The 23235-nt window shown below is 47.7% G+C and overlaps 1 protein-coding gene across 9 annotated transcripts in view; it reads left to right on the top strand.

Annotated features, from left to right (window-relative positions):
- The window catches only part of LOC147628129 (glutaminyl-peptide cyclotransferase-like), a 55621-nt gene extending 32756 nt beyond the window's left edge, over positions 1 to 22865 (top strand). For 5 of the 9 annotated variants that reach the window (XM_086813154.1, XM_086813158.1, XM_086813163.1 and 2 more), the window contains exons 8-13: positions 21043 to 21140; positions 21250 to 21320; positions 21406 to 21433; positions 21596 to 21650; positions 22301 to 22421; positions 22532 to 22865. In XM_086813154.1, coding sequence (XP_086669280.1) covers positions 21043 to 21140; positions 21250 to 21320; positions 21406 to 21433; positions 21596 to 21650; positions 22301 to 22401 — 353 coding nt within the window. In that variant the 3' untranslated portion in view covers positions 22402 to 22421; positions 22532 to 22865. The remainder of the gene's footprint in view (positions 1 to 21042; positions 21141 to 21249; positions 21321 to 21405; positions 21434 to 21595; positions 21651 to 22300; positions 22422 to 22531) is intronic. The other 4 variants (XM_086813156.1, XM_086813159.1, XM_086813155.1 and 1 more) reach the window with 3 other exon arrangements.
- The last annotated feature ends 370 nt before the right edge of the window (positions 22866 to 23235 follow it).

Genomic DNA, 23235 nt, shown 5'->3' with positions numbered 1-23235 from the left:
ATAGACGTGTTCCAAGTAAGTACACGAGGTACCAGACCCAATGGAACACCAATCGTCTAGGCGTTTCCGAGCATTTACTCATAGGCACAAGTCCCAATGGAAAGCCAAGTCCACAGAATCACATGAGTGGCATCAATCCCCATCATATGAAACTGTCATGGATACCAATCCAATGTACATACATAATGAGAAAGCACAAGTGGACCAGTTGGGTGGCCAAATAGTGACACCTTGCCTGTTTCATATGTGGAAATTTTACTTTTTGACATATCTGGCATACTTGGACGTGTTGGTAGACAGCCCGTCGCATTTTGGGCCAATAAAATAACCTCTCTAACTTCTCCAGGATATTGTTGATACCCCTATGACCTTTGACAAGAGAATCATGGGCATCATGGAGAAGGACTTGATACTGAGTCCTTCCGAATCCGGATACTGTGCCTTTCATGCTTTCCAAGTCTTTGCCTTGAATTTCCAGCACAATAGACTCCCGCAATGTTTGAATTGTGCCTCTTGACTGAGAGCATCAGCAACGGGGTTATTCTTACAGGGGACATATTCAATCATTCTCCCAAATTGTTGGAGCAATCGATTCCATCTGGACTGCCTGTCACTCCATTGGGCATTGGGCATGGTTTGCAACCATTTAAGTGCTTGGCGATCTGTCTTAACTATGAAATCTCTTCCGTAAAGGAAGTGTTTCCAATGTTTAAGTGCGGTCATCACTCCAAAAGCTCTTTGTCATTTACCGAATAATTCTTTTTGGCGGTATTCAACTTGTGGCTATAATAAGCCACTGGCCTACCATCTTGCTGTGAAACAGCACCAATGTTTAGGTTACTGGCATTGGTAATCACCTTGAAAGGATCATCCCATGATACGAACTTTAAGACTGGTGACTCAGAGGCAACTTTCTTCAATGCTTGGAATGCCTCTAAAGCCGTGCCCGTAACGGATAATTTTGGCGATGAGTCTTCGTGTCCTTTAGCAAGTCAGTGAGAGGTGTTGTAAGATCAAAAAACTTATCCATATGTGTGCCGTAGGCCTAACAAAGACCCACAAATGAGCGGATTTCCTAGGTTGTCTAGGGAGTATCCCAACTGAGTATGGCCTATATCTTTTCAAGATCGAGGCTAATACTTGATGAGCTAATGATGTATCCTAGGTAATGTATTTCCAGTTCTCCAAACTCACTCTTCTTGGCATTGATAAACAACTCATTGTTCTGCAAGAGTTGTAAAACTTTTGTCACATCACTCTCATGCTGCTCTACAATCCCTGAGAAGATAAGGATGTCATCTAGAAAGATGAAGACGCATTTGCCAATGAGATTCCGACATCATCTTGTTTAACGTTGCTGGTGCATTGGTGAGTCCAAAAGGTGTCACCATAAATTCATAGTAGCTGTGCTTGGCCTTGAAGGGGGTCTTGGGAATGTTGACCTCAAAGATCCGAACCTGATGGTAGCCACTCTTAGGATCTATCTTAGAGAATATTTTAGCACAATTGAGTCACTCTAGGATGTACTCTATTTTGGGCATGGGGAATCTATTCTTAATTGTTAGCTTATTTGTCAACCTATAGTTCACACATAAGCGTGCGGTCTTATCTTTCTTTTGGACAAACAGGATGGGAGCGGCAAATGGAGAGAAGGAAGGCCGGATAAATCCAGACTGGAGTAGCTGGGATAACTGCTACTCTAGCTCGCTCTCCAATGCCTTAGAAAAGGGGTAGGGAAACTTGCTGGGAAGGCTCTGAACGAGGAATCAACTCTATGTGATGGTTCTCAGGTCTATTGGGTGGGAGATTGGGTGGGAGGTCATCTCGAAACATAATGTTGCTATACGAAGACAGGAGACTAGCCATTCTCTGCTCCACTACGGGTGGTCTAAACTGCATTAGATTGAGAGTAGACATAAATCAACGCACACACTTCTCCTTTTTTGATGGCTCGTTGGGTTCAATGTGGGAAATGAGTGGTATTCCAAGAATGCTCCGATCCTCGTGAATCATGATGGGCTCAAGAAAACCTTCAACAATAGTGAAAGTGTCTTGCCTCCAATCAGGAATGGGTGCATAGGGTGTGAACCATTGGATCCTAAGGATCATGTCACACACTAAAAGAGGGGAAATAATGAAATCGTGCTGGAATGTTCCCTTTTGAACTTGAAACTCAAACTGTTGAGCTTTCTGAGAGGTGTGTACATAGACCAGGTGTAAACCTGTCCACATCTAGATGATGAGGAACCAAGGTGCAGCTCATTTTTTTTGCCCAACTGCGGAGAGATGACATCCTTAGAACTGCCCATGTCGAAGAGGACAATGAACTGTTGTCCCCTCACAGTGCCATAGGCACGGATGAGAGCGTTCTTCTGTCCAACAGCCTCACTCTCTTGCTTATCATGAAATACCACTAGTGGCACTGAATTCAAAGTAGGCAATAGTGGAACGACATTGCAGGTGTGGATGGGGATGCTAGGTCGCTACTATGGAAGTGGGTGCCTTGGCAGACTTTTCAGCCTGCCACTTAGTGCAATCCTTCTTCCTGTGTCTGTCACATGCACTCTGCACTCAGTGCATGGTGACAAGATGGCTCATCATCAGAAGTGCAACATTTGTACAGTTTTAGAACCCAGTAGGATGATATTTGTTGTACGCCGTGACCCCATTGTACATCCTCAGTCCAGGATAAGTCAGGCGCGAGCTACGTAGGTCATTCCTCAGCCTTAGTGGGTCAGTCAGTCAGTCAAGTCCCTTAACCCACTTGGAGAGAATCATTCATGCATGTAGAGTCAGTAGAAGCCTTAGGGTTTGCATCAGAAAGCACTCTGCATCTTGCATAATATGCATACATATGCCTGTGCATCATTTAGAACATCCCCAAAGCCTTAGGGAATTTACTGGGATTTATCTGGTGTTTTTCCCATATTTATTAGTATTTATTTATCATTATTTGCATTATTGGGCATTTATAAATATTAACTTCATTAAATGACCAACCTCCAGTTAGTATAAATAGGCTTGCCTAGAGCCTCTTTTCCTCATTCAGTCTTCATTGTGCTAAGAGCTCCCCTCTTTCTTGCTTTCAGCCCAAGACTAATCCAGCCCTAGTGCCCATAAGCTTTCTTCTCCAGCCCCTTGAGATCCATAGCTTCAGCCCAGCCCTAGGTGCTTGCCTTCAGCCTCTTTCAGCCCTGAATTCAGCATCAGTTCAGGCCCACAGTTCAGCCCACAGTTCAGCATAGATTAACGCCAGCAATCAGCCATCATCTCTGCGTTTTTGCACAGCCGTACAGCAGGTGTTAAGCGTTTCTGTTCCAGCCGTACAGCAGCCCTGCAGTCCTCTGTTTGCTCATGCGTTTCAGTCCACAGCCTCTCTACAGCTCAGCGTTTCAGTCCACAGCCTCTCTACAGTTCAGCGTTTCTGTCCACAGCAGATTCCAGCCTTGAAGGTTCAGTCTACAGCAGTTTCCAGCCCTGAAACTGTTGTTTGCATCAGTGTCCAGCCTTCTGTGCATCAACCACACATTCAGCAGTCATCTGGTGAAGGTAACACAGCATTCATATGTGTTTTCAGCATTCTAACAGTGTGTAGAACAGTCCACCTTCTTCTTCTTTGAGCCTCAGGTGTGCAGCCCTTCCTCATGCCCTTGGGAAGAGTGCATAGGCTCGAGATCAAGTCATCGAGGTGTTTCTACAGCAGTGTACAGATCAGCCGCTCTCCGATCCTCCGAGATCTTACGTTTGGCTTATCTACAGTCCAAAGTCATTCTCTCTAAAGTAATAAAGCAAATACTATCTCGTTATCGGGATAGGGGGCCCTTCAGTGGGTAATTCGGGACCCAATCTGGTGTACAGTTCTCATATCTCTCTCTCTCATCTCTTTAAAGTTTGAAGTAATGAAATGGATTGCTAAACTCACGAAACTCAGGATACAGAAGACGGTGTGAGCATTTGTGTGACAGGATCAACCAATACAAAGACTTCCGTTGCATATCACATTGGTATCAGATTCAGATAGTCCACACACACCGTATCCTAGCGTGGGGGCATCCTCGGATGGTTAGATTGCGTTCCGGCACGACCACCGACTTCAGCATCATGTCTACAAGAGAGAGTACTCATCAGCCGGAAGACGTCTCTCCCGAAGGAGACCTTGTTCTTCCGCCTACAGCAGACACCATAGCTCTTCTAAGAGCTCAGAACCAGCTACTCATGGAGCGTCTCCAACTCTTGGAGGCAGCAGCAGCACGTCCTTCTACACCTCCAGCAGCACCCGACTACATCTCCCTCTTCTTTCAGATGGAACAACAAAGGAGGACGAGGCGCGAAGGAGAAGAGAAAAAGAAGAAAGACGGGACTATGAGGAAGCCCAATGCAAGATCGACGAAGACCGGCGTCAGGTTGAACTCGCCGCTCGGGAACACCAACGTGAGCTTGATCGAGAACGTATGTTACTCGAACACCAACGGGAAAAGGTGGCCATACACTTGAGGTATCAGCAGCTCTCCTTAGTCTCCCCAGTCATAGGTGTCACCAGCCAGCATCTCGCAGCAGCATCAACCACCATCATTCGCAGTCAACCGAATTTCAGCAAGTATGATGGTAAGTGTGATCATTCTTCAGTTAATCAATTTATTCATCAGTATAATGCTCATTTTCCATTAGCTAAGATCACAGACCCACAAGACAAAGTCCACTTAGCGGCTCCCCATCTCACTGGTGAGGCAGTCACTTGGTGGCAGCATTGGTCTAGTATTCATATTGACCAGGCCACAGGTGTCACAGCCTTTGACTGGGACATCTTTGTCCATGACCTGAAGACCAGATTTCTCCCGTCCCAGTACATGACCGGTCTGAAAGACGAGTTCTATGGACTCAGACAGAATGGTTCCCCAGTGCTTCAGTTTTCCGGTAAGGTTATTACTTTAGCACAGCAGTTAGGGTTATCTGAGCAGGCCAAGATGGAGCAATTCATTCGTGGATTGGACTCCAACATTCGGTTCACAGTTCGTAACTTTGAACCAAGTACATATGACCGGGCTCTGACTCTTGCTCAGAATGAAGAAATGAAGCTCAACGGGGGCAAGCCCAAGCAGACATCTCAGTCCAGTACCAAACCCCCGCAGCAGCAGCAATCAGCTGCACAGACAGGGAAAGGTAACGCATCTTCTAAAGATGCTAAGAAGGACAGCAGTAATAGCTCTAGTTCAGGGGGTAAGAAGGATAAAGAATCTAAGAAAACCCTGATGAAAAGGCTAAAGCAGGCATTACTGGAGGTTATCTTCCTCCAGAGGAGCAAAGGAAGTACCAGTCAGAAAATAGATGTTTTTTCTGTCATATTATAGGGCATGGTAAGAAGGATTGCCACAAATTGCAAGCGGCACAAGCTGCCAAAGCTCCTTCTGCCACAGTTGCCACAGCCTCCCCAGCTCCTCCAACCCCGCCTACTACCTCAAATGCAGTTCAACTTTTACCTTCCATGCATCCTATGCCATCCGTGGTATTTGATGCTAAGCAGGAGGGTGAGAGCGATGCTGCTCAGAAGAGCCTTATCCGAGCTTATGGCTCTGCCCAGGGCCGACAGTTTGTAGTCCTTTCGATATGGGCAGTTCTGAAGACGCCATCTCTCCCCAGTTGGCTAATAAATTGAACTGCACATTAGTCCCATATCATCTGGATGTGGACGGGTTTACACCTGGTCTTCGCACCCACATTTCCCAGAAGGCACAGCAATTTGCCTTTGCAGTTCAGAAGGCCTCATTTCAACGAGATTTCATCGTCTCCCCTCTGTTAGGGTGTGACATGATCTTAGGAATTCAGTGGTTCCGTCAGTATGAGCCTATTCCCAATTGGGGACAGGACACTTTTACTATTTGTAAAGGTTTTCCTGAGCCTGTCATGATTCGTGGGGATAGAAGCATTCTTGGCATCCCATTGATTTCACATCTCCAGGCCAGACGAGCTATCCGCAAGGGAGCAGAAGGAGCACTCCTGTATGTTCGTGCTCAAAAACAGCCCCTCCCTCATTAGTAGCATCCCTTACATCTTTAGTCCCTCAGTTAGCAGACCTCCTATCCAGACACCAGGACATTATGCTTAGGGACGATCTCCCGCCCAGTCTCCCACCCTCTCGCCTTGAGGACCATCACATTGATTTGGTCCCTGGATCAGATCCTCCTAGCAGGTTTCCCTATCGTCTTTCCAAGACTTTAGAGGGCGAGTTGGAGAAGCAGTTATCTGAGCTTCTCCGAGCCGGATTCATTCGGCCTTCTTCCTCCCCATTTGCTGCACCTATCCTATTTGTCCAAAAGAAGGACAAGTCTGCACGCCTTTGTGTAGACTACAGGGCATTAAACAAACTCACTATCAAGAATAAGTTTCCTATGCCCAAGATAGAGTACATTTTGGAGCGTTTAGACGGTGCTAAGTTTTTCACTAAGATCGACCTCAAGAGTGGTTACCATCAGGTCCGCATTTTTGAAGCTGACATTCCAAAAACAGCTTTCAGGACAGAGCGTGGTCACTACGAGTTCGTAGTCATGCCTTTTGGGCTTACAAATGCACCCGCAACGTTCAATAAGATGATGTCTAGGATTTTTGCAGTCCATATTGGGAAGTGTGTTTTCATATTCCTTGATGACATACTAGTCTTCTCAGCCACTGCGGAGAAGCATGAGAAAGATGTGGAGAAAGTCTTGCAACTTTTGCGAGATAATCAGCTCTACATAAACGCCAAAAAGTCTATCTTTGGTGTTAAGGAAGTTCAGTATTTGGGCTACATAATCGGTTCCGATGGGATTAGACTGGACCCATCAAAGGTTCAGGAGATCTTAGATTGGGATATTCCTAAGACCGCCCAAGAAATCCGTTCATTCGTAGGTCTTTGTCAGGCCTATAGCACACATGTCCATCAGTTTTCCAACCTTGCAGCACCTCTTACCGACTTGCTCAAGGGGGTGAAGACTCGCAAGCAGAAAGTCTCAGTTACAAGTAAGGCACTTGATGCATTCCGTGCACTCCAGAAAGCTGCATCAGAAGCACCTGTATTAAAGTTAGCATCATGGGACAAACCTTTCGAGGTCATCACCGATGCCAGCAATGTAGCCATAGGTGCCGTCCTCCAGCAGGACAATAGACCTATGGCATATTACAGCAGAAAGTTGGATGTCGCCGAAAAGAATTATTCGGTATATGACAAAGAGCTTTTGGGTGTGATCACAGCGCTCAAACATTGGAAGCCTTTTCTTTATGGACAGGCTTTCACAGTGAAAACAGACCACCAAGCACTTAAGTGGCTTCAGACTATGCCAAGTGCCCAGTGGAGTGATCGACAGGCCAGGTGGAGTCAAATCTTCCAACAGTTTGGAGGTATGATTGAATTCAGTCTTCATTGTGCTAAGAGCTCTCCTCTTTCTTGCTTTCAGTCCAAGACTAATCCAGCCCTAGTGCCCATAAGCTTTCTTCTCCAGCCCCTTGAGATCCATAGCTTCAGCCCAGCCCTAGGTGCCTGCCTTCAGCCTCTTTCAGCCCTGAATTCAGCATCAGTTCAGGCCCACAGTTCAGCCCACAGTTCAGCATAGATTAACGCCAGCAATCAGCCATCATCTCTGCGTTTTTGCACAGCCGTACAGCAGGTCTTCAGCGTTTCTGTTCCAGCCATACAGCAGCCCTGCAGTTCTCTGTTTGCTCATGCGTTTCAGTCCACAGCCTCTCTACAGCTCAGCGTTTCAGTCCACAGCCTCTCTACAGCTCAGCGTTTCTGTCCACACCAGATTCCAGCCTTGAAGGTTCAGTCTACAGCAGTTTCCAGCCCTGAAACTGTTGTTTGCATCAGTGTCCAGCCTTCTGTGCATCAACCACACATTCAGCAGTCATCTGGTGAAGGTAACACAGCATTCATATGTGTTTTCAGCATTCTAACAGTGTGTAGAACAGTCCACCTTCTTCTTCTTTGAGCCTCAGGTGTGCAGCCCTTCCTCATGCCCTTGGGAAGAGTGCATAGGCTCGAGATCAAGTCATCGAGGTGTTTCTACAGCAGTGTACAGATCAGCCGCTCTCCGATCCTCCGAGATCTTGCGTTTGGCTTATCTACAGTCCAAAGTCATTCTCTCTAAAGTAATAAAGCAAATACTATCTCGTTACCAGGATAGGGGGCCCTTCAGTGGGTAATTCGGGACCCAATCTGGTGTACAGTTCTCATATCTCTCTCTCTCATCTCTTTAAAGTTTGAAATAATGAAATGGATTGCTAAACTCACGAAACTCAGGATATAGAAGACGGTGTGAGCATTTGTGTGACAGGATCAACCAATACAAAGACTTTCGCTGCATATCACAGTGTCCCACCGTGTGGCAGAAGAAACAACGGTTCTTTGCCTTGTATCGTGTCTATTCATCTGGTTGGAGGTAACCTCCAGTGATGCCCTCCTTAGCTTTTTCCTCAGGAGTCTTCTTGGGCGTGGAATCTTTCTTATTGCCCGATTGATCATGAGAATTTTTCGTTTGGTCTTTTTGGTCTTTGCTGTTATGAGCCCCCCTTACCCTGGGTAGATGATTGCTGGATAGATGAGTGCTGCTAGGGATTAGGGTGAGTGCTGCTAGGGATTAGGGTTAGATTGTACTTGCTTGGGCTTACCTCCGTTCAGCATCAGTTCTTGATTTTGAGCGAGGGACAGTGCCCATGCATAGGTCTGAGGCTCAAAATTCCTAACCGGGTACCTAATGTTTGTGTCTAAACCGCTAATGAATTGCTTTAACTTGTCTTCTTCTGATATACCTAACTGTTAGGCCATGGTAATGACCTTGTTGGAATAGGTCAATATAGGAGAACCATTCTAAGTGAGTTTGTAAAACTCGTCCTCACGATTGTCATATATTGTGGAGAAAGAAAACGAGCCTTGAGGTCAGGCACAAAAGTAGCCCAATCAAATTTGAATTGGCTCGTGAAGGGATATGTGTGAAGTTGTGACCAATGCTGCCACCAAGTAACGTGACCAATGTTGCCACCAAGTAACAACTTCCCCAGTGAGTTGGGGTGCTACCACATGGACTTTGCCTTGTGGATCTGTAATTTGAGCTAAAGGAAAATGTGCTTCAAATTGATGAATGAATTGAGTAACAGTATCATGATTACACTTGCCATGATACTTTCTAAAGTTAGGAGAAGTTCGTACGACGGTGGTGGTAGGGGTGGTGGAGAATGAGGTATTTGGAGCCATCTTGGGGAGGGATGCAAGAATATGTGCCATCGTCTGCTGGATTTGCATAGCCTCCTAGTTGAGGATTTGCTGGAACTCTCGGTCGACTTCTTCTCGATGGTGCTGGTCTTCCTCGTACTTGCGTGTGGCTTCCTTATCCCTTTGTTCCTCCGCACGTCTCTGTTCTTCTTTACTTTTTTCTTCTTCAGCTTTCACATCTTTCATCGTCTTTTCTTCTTTGTTCCTCCATACCGAAGAACATTTTTGCCAAATCTGAGAGGCAATTTTCGGGCTTCTCTTTTTCTGGGGCAAACTGCATCTTCAATGAATTTATTTGCTCCACCATTGTTCTCAGAAGCTCTTCTGTGCTTGGTGGAAGTGTACTTTATTTTGGTGTGTTACTTTGGAAGCTTTGTGCCTCCATAACTTCTTGTTGGCTTTCTTCTTGATGTGATGTCTCTATCGATGAAACCGGCCTTCAGAAATCTGACGAGCGGTGAAACAAACACTAGCACACAAAACACTTCATCACCCATGGGGACTTGGAAAAGGAAACAAACAGGGGGAGCAAGAGTGCTCCCGCAAATAGTACAAGGACACCGATTGGTCCCAAAACGCAGTGGCGCCCCTTGCGGTATTTCTTTACTTGATCAAAATTTGAGTACAAACTACAACTGTAGAATCCTCTACCAATAGGATCCCTTATAGTTTCACCCAGGACTTCCAAATAAGAATTCTCGTTATTACAGCAAAACATTCCATAGAGAAGAAACACCTGTACAACACCTCCCTGCTTAAAAAAGGTCTTCTCCATCGCTACCATGGATCCCTCAAACCCTTTCCCAAACAGCAGTAGGGCTATACCAAACCATATGTCCTTCCCTATAGTCACAGCTTGCATGTAACCTCAAGAAAACTACAACCTGTTCACATGAATCCAGAGACATGCTTTCCACATGAAACCAAAGACCTGTATCCGATAAACCAAAGACCTGTATCCCATAAACCATAGGCGTGTTTCCTCGAAACCAAAGTCCTGTTTCCTCTCGAAAACCAATGTCATGTTTCCATGACAGATATACCATCCAAGCATGGTTGCCAAAACCCAAAGAGAGAAAGATAGAGGACGTGTCAAGCAATCCCTGAACACACATTAGTCCAAGACGAAGAGTAACAACACATCTCTTCCAAGAACATCATCCTGTGCATCTTAACTTGATCCTCTGTATCCCAATCTCGTAAAACATGGCCTGCAATCCACGATGAGAGAGAGAAAGAAAAAGGTCTCTTGGCTGTTAGCCCCTCGGCGCCTCCTTCAGCTCGCCTCCTTCCAAGAGAGAGATAGAGTCAAGCGTGCTGTTTGGCCTTGCGCCTCTGCGGCCGCCTGCTGCCTCCGCCCCTTCCAAAAGATAGAGAGAGAGAACCGTTCAGCTGTGCACTTCAGTATTCCCGCCAGTCGCCTTGTTATGCCTGCGTTGGCTACTTCCACACTCACAGCCGCCAGCACCCGCACGTGGCCTGACGCCCACCTGGCTGCAAAGAGTCTCCCACCTAACGCCCGCTTGGCTGCCTGCCTGACTGCAGAGAGTCTCCCGCCTAATGCCCGTTGCTGGCTGCCCGACTGGCCTGCAGAGAGTCTCCTGCCTGGTGCCCGTTGTTGGCTGTAGCCCATATGCGCAGCCGCCTGGTGCTCGTTGCTGGCTGCAGCTCGCCTGGCGCCCACACGTGGCTTGTTCCAAGGGGATGCACCGCGCTACCACACGACGACTCTGCTTCAGAATCCGCCACCCTTCGCCCTTTTTAAAGATGCGATTCTCTTCGCTTTTCTCCAAAACGCCAAAAGCAAAATTAGCAAAACGCATGCTTCCAAACATAATAATATTATTTTAAGCCTTCGAAGATTTAAAAACCTTAGAAACTTTAAAATCCTTTTGTCCCCCTTCACACTTGGGCTGGCCACCCATATGGGTTTCCTTTTCATATCCAAACTGATGCCGTTCACACTGTCCATCTCGTGCCCGTGCCCATTTGCTTGTTGTCCAGAGAAAAATACAGGGTCGTAACATACCCCCCTCTTGAAAAATAGGAAGCGTCCTCGATTGGACATAGTAAGCATCCAATGTAGAAAGAGTCCCCATATGACAAAAGCAATGGCCCTCAAGTGCATCTGGGTGATGAAACAATCATCCTGGACAATAAGGCAAGTGGAAACACGTAACCTGTGTTAGCCAAAAACAAAACCATGCATCATTCTACATATGACAAACATATGCATGACACATATATGCATTTGCAAACAATATGCTCCTCAAGATGCTCTAGCCACTCCAAAATTACAGTCTCAGGGTTGCTCGCAAGCCTTACACCCATGGGCATCCATGATTGGAGGTACAACATGAGCATATGAAAGCACTCAATGCAACCAAACAGTACATCCACGAAGTACTTCCCACATATGTCCCATGGCTATCCCGCAGGAGTCACACTCAGTGATGCATCCATGACCATAATAAAGTACTTGATGTATCATACCAATATACATGCATCACACCACTCAATGTATTCTCAATGAGTAGCAGGATCCAATGGCACCAGAATACAATAACACCTCAAAAAGTGTATGCACAAATAGAGTTCGATTCATATATCCATGAACCAAACCATCTCTAGGACTGCTCGCAAGACTTATGCCCTTCATAGAGTCTCGAAGTGTTAGCTCAGGTTGCCGCAGACTTTGAGCTCAACCAAACCGTGCCATTCCAAAGGAGATCAATTCCACAAATAGCATCATCTCAATATCCAATTGACCAATCCTGTGGTCAAGAACATCCAGAACCATATGACAGATTAATGTCCCAATCTTCCTCAATCATACCTTAGTTCCAAAGGCAAAAACCATTTCTGTTACCCATAGATGTAGAAAGAGTTTTCCATAGTTGCAGTTATAGTTCATGGTGCGGCCGACTGTGAACCATATCCAACTTTACCATCTCATGTGACTAGTAGACAATATCATAGAAGTCCCATAAGCAGATGTACTGTCAGCCTCAATACCTTTGGATGAATACAAAGATGTCACCAAGTGACTCCTAGATGAAAAACTGAGCCTGTCTGTAACAAGGGAGCGGAGGTGCTACCCCCCTCTTGAGCATCAGGCAATGCTCTAGACCCATGCTCTGCTGAACCTGAATGAGCCATAACAAGAGTTGGCCCAAACTCAAAGGCATCAAGATAAAGCTGCAATTCCTGAGGTGAATTTGCTAAGTCACTCTTCTCCATCCACTTCGCATCCACCGGTGAACAGTTCTTGAACTTCACAAGATAGCGACGGGAAACTTTACCTTGTACCTTTCTTTCCTTATGTGCCAGTATCTGCTCACGAATAAGAACCTCATCAAGTTCCTCTACTTCCGTCTGAGCCTCATCTGATACATCCTCAGGCACCCAAAACCTGCGTTGTAACCTCGAGAAAACTACAACCTGTTCACATGAATCCAGAGACATGCTTTCCACATGATCCTCGAAACCAAAGTCCTGTTTCCTCTCGAAAACCAATGTCCTGTTTCCATGACAGATATACCATCCAAGTACGGATGCCAAAACCCAAAGAGAGAAAGATAGAGGACGTGTCAAGCAATCCCTAAATACACATAAGTCCAAGACGAAGAGTAACAACACATCTCTTCCAAGAACATCATCCTGTGCATCTTAACTTGATCCTCTGTATCCCAGTCTCGTAAAACAAGGCCTTCATTCCACGATGAGAGAGAGAAAGAAAAAGGTCTCTTGGCTATTAGCCCCTCGGCGCCTCCTTCAGCTTGCCTCCTTCCAAGAGAGAGATAGAGTCAAGCGTGCTATTCAGCCCTGCGCCTCTGTGGCCGCCTGCAGTCCTCCGCCCCTTCCAAAAGATAGAGAGAGAGAACCGTTCAGCTGGGCGCTTGAGTATTCCCACCAATCGCCTTGTTATGCCTGCGCTGGCTGCTTCCACACTCGCAGTTGCCAGCACCCACACGTGGCCTGACACCCACTTGGTTGCCCGACCTGGCTGCAAAGAGTCTCCCACCTGACGCCCGCCTGGTTGCCTGACTGGCTGCAGAGAGTCTCCCGCCTAATGCCCGTTGCTGGCTGCCCGACTGGCTTCAGAGAGTCTCCTGCTTGGCGCCCGTATTGCTGGCTGTAGCCCATACGCGCAGCCGCCTGGCGCTAGTTGCTTGCTGCAGCTCGCCTGGCGCCCACACGTGGCCTGCTCCAAGGGGATGGGCTCGCGCTACCACACGACGACTCTGCTTTAGAATCTGCCACCCTTTGCCCTTTTTAAAGATGCGATTCTCTTTGCTTTTCTCCAAAATGCCAAAAGCAAAATTAGCAAAACGCATGCTTCCAAATATAATAATATTATTTTAAGCCTTAAAAGATTTAAAAACCTTGCACAGAGGCTATTGAGGGTGTCCAGATTTTTGGGTATTAGTGCATTAGTACTATATGGGGTGATATCATCCACACTCTTATGGCTACTTGGGCTCGCATTCAGGGGCCCTCTCGTTCTACGCAGGCAAAGCGTGTGATATTTATGCGGGAATGGGACCATGGCATCTTCTTTTCCTTTAGTACCAGAGGTCTTACATGGCATCATGATGATCCTCAATGGTTGAAATCACCTTACATATTGGGGTGATTCTATTCTTTTCCGGCTTATAGCTGTGATTGTTGTATGTTTTTCTCATACTTAATAGAAGTCTCTTTTTGAAAAAAAAATTAAAAAAATCCTTTTGTCCCCCTTTACACTTGGGCTGGCCACCCATATGGGTTTCCTTTTCATATCCAAATTGATGCCGTTCACACTGTCCATCGCGTGCCCGTACCAATCTGTTTGTTGTCCAGAGAAAAACACAGGGTCGTAACACTTGACATGGTGGAGGCCTGGGTCTTTTTCCGGACCGCAGTTTTACATCCACCGGATGCTCTTACTTCTTTAGGTTGCCGAGTCGGGTCACCAACTTGATGCTCTGATACCAGTGTTACATGCACTAAGGTTGATCGTGGTAACACACATCAGGGCCTTCGTTATACCTTTATTTGGTGAGATCTTTAACATCCATTCACAGAGCAGAGGAGAGAGAGAGAGAGAGAGAGAGAGAGAGAGAGAGAGAGAGAGGAGGTAAAATAGAGATAAGTATGGTTGGCACCAGGGGGTTGGGGGGTGAAGTACTGGATGCGGGTTGCCAAAGCTAGGGATCTCATCAAGTAGTTCACTATGCTTGATCCTCCACCATATGGGAAGCAAGTGAGGCCGCCAGAAGAGATTTATTTAGCTGTTCAGTTATATATAATGAGTCCGGGCAGCCCCATATCAAGGAAAGGTTTGTCAAAAGTTGTGGTGGGCCCTTGGTCCTGTGAGATCCTTTGCACCTCTATGTCCCTAGAGTTTAGCTTTTGCATCAAAATGGGATCTTAGTAAGTGAACCTGATAGTTCTCCATCCTTGGATTGAAGTCTCCTAGTAGGAGGTTGTTACCCAATCTTGAGTATTCCATGATGTTCTCATAGAGGGAAATATATGGTGATTGCCCACAGGGTTGTCCATTGGGCTAGGTATATGTGGATCTCTGTGGTGGAAGACAGAAGTGGTACAATGTTTCCATGATATATTTCATCCTAGATAGTACAAAAATGAAATGAACTACATGTAAAAGGGTAATAGCTGGGTACAATTATATAGCTAAGTGATAGATAAAAATGTGCCTATGGGCGGTGAAAAATGGGAACTACGGGAGGATCTTAGGCCTAAGACTGGTCGAAATTTTTTTTTATCTAGAGAGCACGTTTTTCAAAAAAACGTCTATAGGGGACTGTGAAACAGATTGAAAGAGCTCTTACCTTGCACAAATCAGCCCCTACCAGCTCCTCCCGCACTTCCGAGGTTCCGTGCCCACCATCTCTCAGGTTGGTTGTGTTGATTTGTGCTTTTTTTCCTCGATTTTGCAAAAAACACAGATTTTGAAATTTGGGGGTTTTCATGCCAGGGTGCCAATCTAGCCTTGCTTTTGTCAAGATGCCTCGCACTAAGGATGCCATGTGGGCCCATGTCACTCTTGTATCTAAATATGGTGGTTTGGGCATACAAAAGTGGAAATGCAATTTTTGCCGAGTTTGCTCAGGAGGATCCATAATCCGTGTTAAGGTCCATTTCAAAGGTTTAACTGGGGAAGGCATTGGTGCATGCAAACTTGTGTCTGCAAACATCAAAGTCGAGCTGTGAGAATGGAAAAGACAGCAACTGGCAGGACACGGCTGTGGGGCTGTGCTTGAGGATATTGGGGCTAGTGAGGATAGAGGTGATGCATCAAAGAGATCACGGTTGGGTTCAGAGCATAGTCACAGGGGACGGAAGGGACGTCTGCTTGGAATGCGGGGACGTCGAATCGGGACAGAACAGCGACGGGGACGGACGGACGTCTCCCATGACGCGTTAAAAGCACCTGATTTGTCACCACCACTCTCCCAGCCAAGGATAGCCGAACTGTACTCCAATATAAAAGCTTCTTCCGAATGCTCAGAAAGCGGGGCGATCTGCTGCTCAGGTGACAAATCAAGTCCAATCTGGCATCCCAGATACCATACTGCTGTGCCAGGAGGAATCCATCTAAAACCCGGGTCTAGGCTCCATGCCGGAGCGGGAGCGCTGATCCAAAAAGCCACTGTCTTGTGCCAATTGATCAATGCTCCCAAAGCCACACCAAAAACCTGTGGCGACTGCTCTGCCCTCTGTAGATTGGCCATGCAAAAACAATCCCCTGTCATCAGCAAACTCAGAATTGAGCAGGCCCTCACCACGGACTGGAAGCTGGAGTCCCCCCAAACCAACCTCCTCTGCTGTCAGATACATGCTCATAGCCTCTGCAAAGAAGAGAAAAAGGATCAGGGCGAGAGGGCATCCCTGACGAACTGATCTGGTCAACTCAAAACTCGGCCCCCGTCCTCTTGCCATCAACACCTGGCTATGAGCTGTGGAATATAGAGCCGCCACTCCTCGAATCCAATCTGGCTCAAAACCCAAGTGAAGCATAGTGCCCTCTAGGAAACCCCAATCGACTCTATCGTATGCCTTCTCAAAATCGAGAAGCATCACGACCAAGTCCTCACCGAGAAATCTAGCTCGGGCCGTCGCCTCCCAAAAGGTGAAAATGTTGTCAAGGATACTGCGCTCCTTGACGAATCCTGTCTGGGTAGCATGAATCAACTTCCCAAGGAAGGGCTGGATCTTCAAACTCAAGGCCTTTGCTAGGACCTTGTAGACAGTATTGAGGATCGTAATAGGCCTCCAATGCCGAATATCATCTGACACTCCCTCCCCCTTGGGGATAAGAAAGATCAAGCCCTCTGAAAAGCTCTGTGGCATCACCCTAGTGTCCAAAACATACTGAAAGCCCCTGCGAATGCCTGGCCCCAAAAGGTCCCAATAACGCATAAAGAAGGTAGGCGTCAATCCGTCCTCCCCAGGGCAACTATGACGCGGAAGGACCCTCAAAGCCTCAACAAGCTCATCCTCTGAAAGGGGCTCCCCCAAAACTGTGCGCATACGATCTGTGACCCTCCTCTGCACATGGGCCCACACAGTCTGTCTGCAAGCATCACGTGCCTCCGTGGCTGGCTCCGCTGAAAGCAGGTCTCTATAGAACTCAGTGGCAATGGCTCTAATCTCCCCGGGCTCAGTGGCTAACGATCCGTCCTGCCTCTTGAGCTGGCGTACTCCTGCTCGAGCATGGCGGGGTCCGGTGATCTCAAAAAACTCCCTAGTCACTCTATCACCAAGCTGCGTCCATTGAGAGGCCTGGCGATGATAGTAGAAATCATGTCTCTGCTCCTCTGCCTCTCTAACCTCCGGGCATGCCTGGCTCAGCTGGGTCGCCACCCACTCACATGTAGGCTGCTGCTCCTGAAGGCGCTGGAGCGAAGCAAGGCTACGTCTCAAGCGACGCTCCCGCTCTCGAGTCTCTCCCAGCCGTGTCAAGGCTGTAGCGTGCAAAAAAGTGCTGAGCTCGATGAGTCCCTGGGCACACTGGCCTGCTGCATCCAGGTGAGAGCTCTGGCTATCATCCACATCCTCTCAATGTCCTCAGAAAGACTGGGATCTGTAAGTATCCTCTCTGGGATCCTCAGCTGCAAGCTGGTCTCCCGTGTCCTCTCCTCCAGTGTCAAAATAACTGGCGCATGGTCTGAAAAAGAGGTGCCAGTGAGAATGCCAAGGGAGCCACCACGCTCCCTGAACTTGTCGCCCACATAGAAGCGATCAATCCGTGATAGATTAGTCCCTTCCTGTCGGCGATCCGACCGAGAAAAACTAAGACTGTCCTGAGAACGGGAGAAAGCCTCATGCTGCCATGCATAAGTGATCCGCAGTGTTATACAAAATCGCTCCCAAGCTGCAAGCTCCGTGCCGTGCACTGTAACACGACTGCCTCCCACCCTATCGGCCGGGTCCTCAAGCATGTTGAAGTCTCCCCCAACACACCAATGTGCAGCCTCGGGCAATGCATCTGTAACCAGGGTCCAGAACTCTGCTCTAGCACTAGCATGGTTGGGCGCATAGACATTGAGCACACCAAAGTGCTCATCGTGCATCCTCAGAATAACATACTGTGCTCTACCAGGCACAATGACCCCGCGATCCACAATGGCCTGCCGCCATACATCCGCAATGACCATACATACTCCTCCCTGCCCACCCAGGGGGCCAAAACCTGCAGACCAAAATGTTTCCCATCTACAAGGTATCACCGAACCATATCTCCGAATCCTGCCCTCACTCAAATGGTGCTCCTGCATCATCAGAATATCAATACTGCCCCCAACCAGGCATCTCTGAAGCTCCTGCCTCAAGCAACCACGATAGTGTACATAGTGTGCGCCGCCAAGGCCCTGTACATTCCATGAGCTGATCCTCATGGATGACCTGCTGAGGTGGAGGCTGTCTCAGCCACACGGCGGGCCTTCGCAAGCGGCTTGGATGGAGAGTAATCCCCACCGAGCGGCTACGAATCTGCCCACCCGGTGTGCTGGAAGAGTCTCGGACCAGGCGCCAGTGGCTGTCCCATAGCGATTGCCTCCCGCTCGGAGAGAGAAACCTCATGTATGCATACATAGCTAGGGTCTCGTGCTAGGTCTGCCACTATGCAAACCACCAAATGTCGAATCCCGGAGGCATCTGCACTCCCGGTATCAAAGAAATGTGCCAACTCCCAGAGTCGGCCTATCACATCTGTCATCTCCAAATCGCTCACATGGTGAGAAAACTCAATTGTTTGAGTCTTCAAAATACTAAGAGCGAGATCCAGAGTCCACTCCCGGTCGCTAGTGCCGCAAAGAGGGAAGGAGAAGGCCACAAGTGCCTCCTCCCCTCGGGCCGGAGGTATCACCACATGAACTCTGATGGGTGTTGGCTCATGGGGGCCCTCCGCTCCAAAAAGGCGTGTGAAGGAGTAGTCGAAAGCCTCCGAGTGCTGTCTAGTGTCGAGACTACTGAGCCGACTGCGGATAGAGGATATCCGTGAAGCACGAATCGGCATGGTAGGTCTCCTCTGCGGTGCTTGAGCAAGGTCGGTGCTCAGTGCCCGCCGGACTGGAGGTGAGCGCCAGGGTACTGCCAGTGTCTCCCGGGGAGCTGAGGCGAGCGGAGGGGGAGAAGGGGGTGGGGAAAGAGCCGCTGAAAAAGCGGGAGCGGGAACGGGAGGAGGCGAAGGTGGAAGCGAGGCAGGAGGGGGGGACGGGGGAGGGGGGGGGTGGGGGCGAAGGAGGGGGTGCTGGCATCTCCTGATCCTCAGTCTGCGCTGGGGTCTCCTCCTGGAGGGGAGCAAAGCTGTTCCTCACTGGAACCCAGTGATGCTGAGGCTGTGATTGCTGTTGCATCGGTCTCTGGGCATGCTGCTGTGGCTGTCTCCCTCTACGGCGCCCCTGTCCAGGCTGCCAATCCGAGGTCTCTGTGGGCTGAGCAGGCGTCCCGGAGGCTGCCTGCTGAGCCGCATTTGTGGGCGGGCCATCAGGGTTCTGCTGCTGCAGTGAAGGTCGGGGTCTCCTGCGAGGGCAGGCCTTGGCCAGGTGGCCGATCTGCCTGCATATAAAACACTGGTTCGGGAGCCCCGAAAACTCCACTCTCTGATCGATCCATCCCCCCCCTATCCTAGGTAACTGAATGACCTTCGGAATGGAGGAGATGTCAGGAACCAAAACTCTGACCGAAGGCAGGCCAGCTGCTCTAGCCACCACTGAAGCTGCTATGGGGCTAGTCTCAAGCACCGAGCCCACCAATGATCCTATCCTAGAAAGGAGCGGAAGGTACTCGCGGGCGAAGTCCAAGAAAGCAAACTGTAACATGGAATAGGCGCTCTCCCTGCTCGACTGCTGCTGGGTCGAAACCATGCTGCCAAGGTCTGAAAAAGGCCCGAGTGCCCCTGATGTCAAGGGGACTCATGGCTAGGACCTGGGCCACGCTCTGGGCTGTCTCGAACTCAATCTGGTAGTGTCCGCGGCCCAGTAACTGAAGGTCCAGGATCTTGCCCACATCTGCAAGAAGGCGGGCTTGGAGAAGATCCCGGATCTCCCCTCTGCTGGGGCGAGTGCCAACTATACGGTAGATGGTGGAATGTGCTTGGAGGCGTTCCACCTCTGCGGTGAGGCTCGCTTCCTCTTCTGGCGAAAGAGAAAGCTTGATGGGGGTATCCTTAGGGGCGGGCAAGGGGGCTGCGGAAGAGTCCCTCTGAGGTGGGGCGGGAGGAACCTCCATCAGAGTCTGAAGCTGAGTCGAAGGCGAAGCGATAAATGGGGGGTCTTGCAAGAGCCAAGCTGCACGAAAAAACGGAGCGGGGATGGGAAGTGAGGGAAGGGCGGAAAAACAAAGGGGGGGGGGGGGGTGGAAGACAGAGGGGAAGGGGCGGAAGACAGAGGGGGGCGAAAAAAAAAAGAAAGAAACAAGAAAGGCAGAGGCGAAAAAAGAGGCGGAAGGCAGAGGCGAAAAGGGGGGGGGGGCAGCGGGGAACGAAAGGGGGGCCGGGGAAAGCGCGAAGGGGGGGGGGGGGGGGGGGGTAGGGCGGGGGCAGGCAGGGGGGGCGGGACGTGGAGGAAGGGGGGGAGCGGGGGGCGCGAAGGAGGCTGGGGTGACGGGCGTGACAGGGAGGGCGGGGGGCGCGAGAAACACAGGGGCGCGGAGGGGGGGTGCGAGCAGGCGGGGAGAGGCTAAGTCACGAGGGCGGGGAGGGGGGGTGCAAGCAGGCGGCAGCTCGAGCAGGGTGAGGGGCGAAGGCTTCAGCGAGCACGTCCGACTAAATTTCAGTTTTGTATGTGACTTTGATGATAATGTGTTGAATCTGCTTAAGGAGGTCTTAGCCTTATCAATGGCCGATGTCTTGCCCTCGTACAATCGATTTACAGGCTGGGGGAGCCTTCACAAAGTGCTATGTTAGAGAGAGAGAGAGAGAGAGAGAGAGAGAGAGAGAGAGAGAGAGCAGGGGGAGGTTCTATTAGAGCCTGTCCGTTTGAGCCACAGATGCGGGGTTGGGGAAGAATGCAAAACACGGAAGATTTTTTTGTAAGTTTTTACTCTCGCAAAAGGTAATAAAGCACAAAAAATTTAGATGTCAAATATTAGAGAGAGACAATTCTGTAACAGGCTGCAAGCATGCAGACAAGAACCCCCTACCATGCATACCACAGGCTGTTGGTAGAGACAAACCTTAAATCTGCTTATTGGTGAGTTACAGAGCAAAGGGAGAAATAATGTTATAGGCAACTTTGAACCCAAGAAGAAAACACTGTCATGAAGGTCTCTCATAAGTGTGTTTTGGTATGCAGAAGAAAGAAGATTTATAGTGAAGGATCGGGAAAAAGAGGTTGCTCTGCTTAATGAGCTGGAATACATTGATGATGAGCTGTGGGCCAATGTGTGGATGGTAATATGGATTGACCATTACGATGAGTAAAATTGCCTAAGTCAGATTGCACTGAAGTTGACTGCTCTTTTACAAAATAATACAACTGAACAATTTTTTACTTTTGCAGAAAGACTGTATTGTTAGGATCTCTCCGACAAATGGACGAGTTCTTGGTTGGATTCTTCTGCACAAGTTGCGGTAATCATTCTACGTTCAAGATGCAATCTAGCTTCAACGTATGTCTTAGAAGTAAGGCTGAAGTATGCTTTCAATCTCTGCGCAGGAGTGACCTCATTGCTCGTGGGGACAAGGTATATTTTCATGTTGCTTGAAAAGGGAGTGGGGGTGGAGTGAAAGTGGTTTCAGTGCGTGCTATATGATGTTGATCTCTTAAAACAGAATCACTAAGATACAAATCGATGAGATGTAGAAAGAGAAGTCTTTGAAACGGGAGTTTGTTTTTTCCTTTGTAGTATATCGATGTATTAAATGGCATAGCTTGGAATCGAGATAACAACAGCATATTTGGTAAGTTTTTCCCCTAACCAGTTTGATATTGAAGTTGAAAGATTTATGATATCACCTGTGTGTGCATTTCGTCTACTTATTTAGTCTTTTACAAATTAGAGGAGGTGAGCCGTTTTGCATATTCATCTTAAAAGCCTAGATGTTCTACTACTAAATGATTAGACTTTTCTCTTGTTTTTGAGTTGACGAGATATATTTGGTCGGAGACTTTCATGATGGTCTTTGTATTGAGTCTTGGTCTCATGGGTTAGTTTGGCCTTCGGTAGACATTCTTTTCTCTCTCTCTCTCTGTCTTTATATTTCACACTGTATATGTCTACATACACATTGTTAGGTATATGTATAAATAAATAAATACATACATACATAAACATGTATATATGTATGTGTATGTATAGATATACATACACACATACGTGTATAACATATATTGTATAGGGTGTGTGTGCGCGCACATGGTAGATAATATTATATTTATGTGTTGGTGTGTGTTTGTGTCTCTCTCTATATATACATACACATATAACATATATTATATAGGGGGTGTGTATATATATACACATTAGAAAAGATATATGAAATCCACCTAGCTGATAAGAAGGCTTTTCTTAGAAGTGAGGATATTATTAATTTGGGTATGGTCTGCACAGTAACTGGTAAAGATTGGCCTAAACTGTATGAGGTTAAGATCTACCCACATAAGGAAAATTTCAAGGACCGGGAAGATGTTTGGAAGAGATGCAAGGTGTAGCGGATCTAATAAAATTCGAGGTAACAATTCCAACAATATATAGTGTCAGCATTTTTACTGGGTGTGCTCTACTTATTTTTCAAGAACTTGGGGGGTTTGCATTGATTCGTCTAACATGTTTCACAAATAGCGGCAGGTGCATGTGCAGGTCTTTACTATGAAAGTGAAATTCGGACACACGGATGTTCGTGAGCGCCTGCCGCACAAGTGAGGGCCGGGGGGGGGGGGGGTGGGCTTCAATGCTTTGGAGCCTATTCAAAAACTCGCATGATTCGCCTTGAGCAGATTCATCTTGGGGCTGTTAAGAAGGCAAGTTTTACTGTGTGTGTGTGTGTGTTTTTGTAGAAGGCAAAGCTTGTAACTTCTGTTAAACACTGCATTTTGTATATGCATTGTAATGACAACTTACCAACTGTGGTGTTTAGTGTGGTACCTAGCCTAAGGTTATGTCCTTTTTACCAGATCCTTTAGGTTGGTTAATATATCTGCATGAACAATGGTGTGTTGTTTAAAAAAAAAAAAAAGGCTAGGCGCATCCTCATGAAGTGTCATGGGCGTGGTTTTATCATCAACACCCTTCGAAAATCACAATTCATGGCAATTTGAGTAGGATTTAGAGCATGGCATGCTCGAAATGAAACTCCAAGGAACCTACCAAATTTCTGTGCCGAGTGGAAAGAATTATGAATGATCTAAGTCAAGTGCCTTACACACTCAAGTCATGCTTATCAATCCCTTTCATCTACACATTATTTGTGCGAGATTAAGAAGCTAGCACTTAAATTACATGGAAGACACTGTAAATTACTATTCAAGAAGTTTCAAAGGATAGTG

Source organism: Cibotium barometz, chromosome 19, assembly GCF_041138505.1.
Source record: "Cibotium barometz isolate CiBa-2024 chromosome 19, ASM4113850v1, whole genome shotgun sequence".
Classification (NCBI taxonomy): domain Eukaryota; kingdom Viridiplantae; phylum Streptophyta; class Polypodiopsida; order Cyatheales; family Cibotiaceae; genus Cibotium; species Cibotium barometz.
The sequence above is the reverse complement of the archived record's forward strand: the minus strand, read 5'-3'. Positions and strand labels throughout refer to the sequence as shown.